The sequence below is a fragment of the Wyeomyia smithii genome, chromosome 3 (assembly GCF_029784165.1).
Source record: "Wyeomyia smithii strain HCP4-BCI-WySm-NY-G18 chromosome 3, ASM2978416v1, whole genome shotgun sequence".
Lineage (NCBI taxonomy): Eukaryota > Metazoa > Arthropoda > Insecta > Diptera > Culicidae > Wyeomyia > Wyeomyia smithii.
The window spans coordinates 189968148-189974502 of record NC_073696.1 but is presented as its reverse complement, the minus strand read 5'-3'; the positions used below and the strand labels follow the sequence as shown (position 1 = coordinate 189974502).

The 6355-nt window shown below is 49.4% G+C and overlaps 1 protein-coding gene across 1 annotated transcript; it reads right to left on the bottom strand.

Moving 5' to 3' along the window:
• Nucleotides 1-875: 875 nt before the first annotated feature.
• Nucleotides 876-4701, bottom strand: LOC129728940 (uncharacterized). The gene is made up of 3 exons (XM_055687417.1): nucleotides 4379-4701; nucleotides 1980-4308; nucleotides 876-1928 (listed from the first exon to the last, which is right to left on the bottom strand). Exons 1-3 carry the CDS (start codon nucleotides 4699-4701, stop codon nucleotides 876-878), a joined length of 3705 nt encoding a protein of 1234 aa, XP_055543392.1.
• Nucleotides 4702-6355: the final 1654 nt, after the last annotated feature.

Sequence of the window (6355 nt, the reverse complement as noted above, 5' to 3'; positions counted from 1 at the left end):
AATTGACCCTTGCGGACGTCCACTGCCGGGCGCCTCCACTTGTTGCGTTGGTGGAGCTGGCTCATGTAGTCCCGCGACCAACAACGCCAAAGATCTTGGACCGAGCGTTGCATGTCCTGCAAACGGGTGATGCGATTAGGGGACTGGTGAAGTAGATCAGGCTCAGGAATGGAGACAAGAGGCTCTCCAATGAGAAAGTGCCCTGGGGTCAGAACGGAGAGGTCGTTAGGCGAATCAGAAATGGGAACAAGAGGACGGGAGTTCAGGACTGCCTCTACTTGAGCAACGACCGTTAGGAACTGGTCCATTGTGAAAGCCTTTTGTCCCATGAAGCGACAAAAATGGTACTTAAACGATTTCACTCCGGCTCCCCAGATGCCTCCGAAATGTGGAGAGCGGGCTGGAAAGAACCGGAAGGTGATGCCATTGTCCGCACAGTAGAGACCCCATTCCGCCGACTGAAACTGCCGCAGATACTCTTTCCGCAGCTGACGCAGCTCACGATCTGCTCCAACGAAAGCGGTTGCATTGTCACAGTGCAACTCAAGAACCCGACCGCGTTTTGCGACGAAGCGTTTGACGGCGCTTATGCACGCGGCGGATGAGAGATCAGCGACGACCTCGAGATGCACGGCCTTCACCACCATGCAGACGTACAACGCGACGTACACCTTAACGGACGAGCCTTTCCCAATTAACAGACGAACGAGAAATGACCCACAGTAATCCATCCCGGAGTACGTAAAAGCTCGAGCTGGTCTGAGGCGAAACGACGGATAAGGTGCCATAATCTGATTTCCTGTTGTAGGATTGCACCGGAAGCAGGTGACGCATTGTCGAAAGACTTTACGAGCCAACTCACGACCCCGGAGTGGTCAGAATCGTTGACGGATGGTAGCGAGCATCAGCGACGGTCCACCGTGAAGTGTCTGAATATGAACTGACCTGGCGATGAGGACGCTCAGACTATGTTTTGCTGGAAGCAGAATCGGAAAGCGAGTGTCGAACGGTGCGTTTAAGTTTTTCAACCTTCCGTCCATCCGAAGTAACCCGAAATCGTCCATGAATATGTTCAAGTTTTGTAGTGCCGATTTTGATGCGACCCTCACTGTGTTCTCGGTCTGCTTTCGACTGTGCAGTTGAACTTCTGTTGGGAATTCCTGGCGCTGGGCGAGACGAACTAATGATTTCAGCGCACAGTCCACTTCTTGAGGCGACAGCGGGGACAACACGCATTGATCTTTCGGGAGCTTGCAGTTGTTCCGAAACCGAAAGCAGTACGCGACGAAGCGCGTTAGCTTGGCTAACTCCGAGAATGCACTAAAGATGGTTCCGTTGTCTTGTAGTAGATGTAGGGAAACCAGCACACGCATCTCCTCCTCCAGTTCCGTTTTATTCGGCATCGAAATCGGACACTTTGGCCATTGCTCGACGGGGAATGTGAGATTCTCTGGCCCATGCCACCACAGCTTGTCGTAGATGATCTGGCTTGCAAGTAGTCCTCGGGAGATATAGTCGGCAGGATTTAGATCGGTCGGTACGTGCATCCACTGCGCATCCTTCATTAAGCGTTGGACCTCTGCGACCCGATTCGACACGAAGACTTTCCAGGAATTCGATCTGGATTTGATCCAGTGAAGTGCGACAGTAGAGTCGGTCCAAAATGTGACTGGTCCAGTGATATTGGTGTCAGTTCGTAAGCAGTGGACCAGTTGACTCCCGAGAAGGGCTGCGCGGAGCTCCAAGCGTGGAATTGACTGTCCACGAAGAGGTGCGACGCGAGATTTCGACGTGAGCAGGTGTGAATGAAGCTCATCCAAAGATACGATGTACAAGCAGCACCCGAATCCCTTCTGCGAGGCATCGCAGAAGTAGTGTACTGAGTACTGGCGTTCTGTATCCTTGTTCCAGAGGACCCTTCTTGGAACCTGCAGCACGATAAGCTCCTTAATGTCTGCACGATACTTCTTCTACCATACGGCTGCTTCTTTCGCAAGCTCAGAGTCCCACGACATATGTGCTGCCCAGAGAGATTGGATGAACATTTTTGCACTGACCACCACAGGTCCAAGAAGTCCAAGCGGGTCGAATAGTTGGGACATTTCCGACACGACAATCCGCTTGGTGACGACCTCAAGCTCTGGAAGAGCGGGAACCTTGATTTTGAAGACGTCATGCTTGTGAGGGAACCACAACAACCCCAAAGTTTTGACGGCTTGCGAACGATCGAGCTCCAATTCTGCTGAGGTCTCCCAGAGTTCTTCTGGGACTCGACTGAGGACTGTCTTGCAGTTGGATGCCCACTTGCGAAGTACAAAACCACCGGATTTCATCATCTCCCTCAACTGCTTGCAAGTTTCGACCATCGTGTCATGGTCATCATGTCCGGTGAGAGCGTCGTCTACGTAGGTGCCTTTCCGTATCACTGGCACGGCCAGCGGAAAGCGATGTCCTTCGTCTGTAGCTAATTGATTTAAAACGCGAGCGGCATTAAATGGCGAACTTGCAAGACCGTAAGTGACGGTTTTAAGTTGATAATTGCGGATTGGTTCTGACGGATTGTTGCGCCAGAGAATTTGCTGGAACTTTCGGTCATCTGGGTGAACCCACATCTGGCGAAACATCTTCTCCGCATCGGCGGATATGGCGAATCGTGGTAAACGGAAGTTGATGATGGTAGCAAACAGAGCTGGCTGAACTGTTGGTCCGACGTAGAGGGCATCATTCAGCGACAAGGAAGAAGCTCCACGACATGCACCGTCGAATATCACTCGTATTTTTGTGGTCGTACTCTCTGGACGCTGGATGGCATGGTGGGGAAGGAAAAACTGTGGGCTACGCGACGCGACGGGACTCAACTTCATATGACTCAACCTCTCATACTCCTCCATGAACTCAGAATAGCTTTTACGAAGATGTTCATCAGTGAAGAACCGTTTTTCCATTTGCTGGAACCTTCGAACAGCGGAGGGGTATGAATCTCCTAGCATTTCCACCTTGTCTTCCTTGAGTGGCAGACGAACGACATAGCGGCCCGTTTCGTCACGAGTAACAGTCGATTGAAAGTGTTTTTCGCAGAATTTTTCGTCTGGAGTGAGAGCTTTACCGTCATCAAAATTCTCGATTTCCCAGAATCGTTGAAGCATGGTATCAAGCGTATCTTCTACGCAGAAGTGGCAGGACTGTGTGTCAGTGACCTCTGTGGTCGGCTGCTTTATCTTTCCACAGACGATATAGCCCAGAACCGTTTTCTGCAACGTGGGATAGTCAGCGGCAAGAGAGAGTTGCTGGTTTTCGAGAAGCTCGAAAAATAGACCAGCTCCGAGTATCATGTCCACACCTTGGCTTATGTTAAATTGCGGATCAGCCAGTGGAAGTTTTCTAGGGATCCGCCAGCGAGAGATGTCGATGTGGTGACTAGGCAGCGAGACGGTAAGCTTCGGCAGTACTAAGCAGTCCTGTTGGGTCATGAAATTTTCGAAACGAGAGGCGAGCGAGACGGCTACAGCATAGCGAACGTTAACTATAGATTGTCCGATCCCACTGACTGGCGAATTCAGTTTCGTTCGTGTTAAACGAATCTTTTGGCATAGCGCTTCGGAGATGAAACTTGGCTGTGAACCGCTATCCAGGAGGACTCTAACGAGGACGTATTTGTTATCAATATCTTTCACTTTGACCACTGCTGTTGACAAAATGACTGTTGACTGCCGATGTTGAGTCACTATTTCTGCACTTTGACAGGCAGTGTGAGGAGGAACGACATCGACCGACGAATGTGGGAAAGAATTACCGCGCGACGACTGCGATCGAACCGACGAATTGATAGGTGGTGGAGCAACCGCGAGCTCCTGCGACGAAGAGCCTCCGAGGAGGTTTGGAAGAAAATGCGACATTTGGCACGACTGTGAAGTAGATGCTGCAGCGGGTTGGTACACTGTGGGCTGCTTAAATGTTGTCACTGGTAGTAAACCAGAAGCCGACGAGAGAGGTGGCAGGTGTAACAATGAGTGATGCTTCTTAGAGCAGCTTTTGCAGGAACCGCTGGAGCAGTTTTTCGCTTGATGTGTTCCCTTGAGACAGTTAATGCTCAGCCCGTGCTTCTTCACGACTTCGAACCGTTGTTGTGGAGAGAGTGAACGAAACTGGTCACACTGGAACAGGAAGTGAGCGTGCTTACAGTTGACGCACTGGGTAACGTTGTCGGAGGCGACATGGGCAACAACTGATCGGGGTTTGGGATGCTTGATCTCGAACTGGGTGTTTGCCGATTGGGAGAGCTTTAAAGTTTGTACGATTCGCGATCTTCTGTGGATAAAACTCGAACAATTCTCGGTAATTCGGGTATTCATCGCCTGCGAAAACAAGTGTCTCCCACTCACGGAGTGTGACGCTATCAAGACATTGACTCAATCGCTCTACTAGAAAGGCGTTCCAGTGGTTTTCAGAATCTTCGAGTTTATCCAACAGCTGTACATGACGATCGAATTTTTCGGCGAGATCTGCAAGTCCCTGTGCAGACTCTTTTTTCAGTGAAGGAATTGTAAGTAGGGCAGAAACATGCCGTTTCACCAGCAGGTTCGTGTTTTCAAAACGTTCCTTCAACAAATTCCAGGCAACAAGGTTATTGTTGGCGGAAATCTCGAGCGAGAAAATAACACGAGCCGCTTCGCCAGGAAGCGCTGCTCGCAAGTAATGCATTTTCTGCGCTGCCGTAAGTTGCACACTTGAGTGAATAAGCGAGATGTATAGATCGCGAAAAGAAACCCAATCATCGAGATTCCCAGAAAACTCCTTCAATTTTATTTCCGGCAGACGAACGCTCGACGAGATGGGAATAACGGACGAGAGTGGTTGTGCCGGAGCGGGGGGTGGTACGGGTGGTACGGGTTGTACAGGGATTTTACTTTGCAATGACGCTTTAAGTTCATAGTAGATGGCTTGAAAGTCTTGTTCTCTTCAGCGAAATCTTCTTCATTATCCTCAAGAATCTCAATTTCATCTTGAGTCTCCTCAAATTCTTGCCATAGAGCATCAAGACATTGAATGCGAATGGCAACTTGGGCAAGTTTAGTGGGATCGAATTCGTCGTCAAAAGTTTTTATTAATTTTGCAGAACCAAAAATGTTGGTCCGCCGACGGTATAAAATTTTCAACTTTGTTTGTTAACACGTTTTTTGCTTTTTGGGCGTCATTTTTGCAAAACCATACGTAACCAAATTCACGTACCTGTACTTTCTGCTACTTACTGATACCTTGCCCTGACCTCCCCTGAGCAGTTCTAGATTCGATAGATCCGCCGATACAAATGCTGCCACTGGTGGTCACCAAATGTTGTCGAAGTGGGTGATGATTTGCTGCCTTCGGGGTAGAAAAAGCGACTTGGTTGCGATCCACTGCCAAAGCCGTACCACTATCCACTGGGGAACACAGGTACTGCTCGACGATGACGAACGACGGCGATAATGACTGTTGCCACCCTTACTGATGCTGTTGGCTGGCCGAATATGGCTGATGATTGCTGCTGCTGGGCAACAAATTTCTGCTTACCGCTAACGAACGGAAACGACAACGATGTTGCTAATTTAGCCTATCCGCGATTGGTAGCTGGAAGATGTTTCCTGCCGCTACTTGCCGGGCGGACGACGAGAAGATTTCGACACACGTGGCGAAGAGGTTAGCTTCGCTGATATAAGGTTGGCCAATCTGCGGCGACGATGGTGGCGGCGAGAAGATGCTTCTGCTGCTAATAGTCCGACTGAATAGCTAGTTCCGTACCGCTGGGGGATGACAATTGATGACTGGAACCTTCCGACTCACGTGGTGAAGAGGTTAGCTCCGTTGCAACTTCACTCTCCCGGGTTTCGGCACCAATGTTTCGGGGTGAATCGACGAGAAATTTATCCGGACTGGCGGCGGACACTTCCCGGCACTGTAGTAATTTGACCGACCGAACGAAATGCGAAAAAAGCGAAGAAAAAATGGTTTTCGGACCGACGACTAATAACTTTGTAGGAATGCGAACTTTACGCTACGATGGTTCTATTTGTTCTGTCTTATACATTGTTCACAATGATTTCCGTTGTCTTGTCTGCGTGTGTGCATTTTATAGCGAAAGTGATCAAAGTAAGTTAATGTAGGTAAGTATAATTCTAATTTCTCTTTTCAGGCATTTAGAAGAGTTGCTGTTCTCACCATCATGTTCAAGCATTATTTGCCACAGCTCGTTACGTTTCACTAAATCGTACGCCACCTTAAAGTCAACAAACAGATGATGTGTCTGCAAGTTATGTTCGCGGAACTTGTCGAGGATCTGTTTCAAGGTCAACATCTGGTCCGTTGTAAATCGTCCTAG

Excerpts from the sequence above, each read along its gene's own strand:
- LOC129728940 (XM_055687417.1), bottom strand. The coding sequence starts at position 4,701 with ATGCATTACTTGCGAGCAGCGCTTCCTGGCGAAGCGGCTCGTGTTATT. Across the intron at positions 4,309-4,378 it reads GATAGCGTCACACTCCGTGA|AAGATCGCGAATCGTACAAA; the intron begins GTGGGAGACACT and ends TTTTATCCACAG. Across the intron at positions 1,929-1,979 it reads AGCTTGCGAAAGAAGCAGCC|GTTCCAAGAAGGGTCCTCTG; the intron begins GTATGGTAGAAG and ends ATCGTGCTGCAG.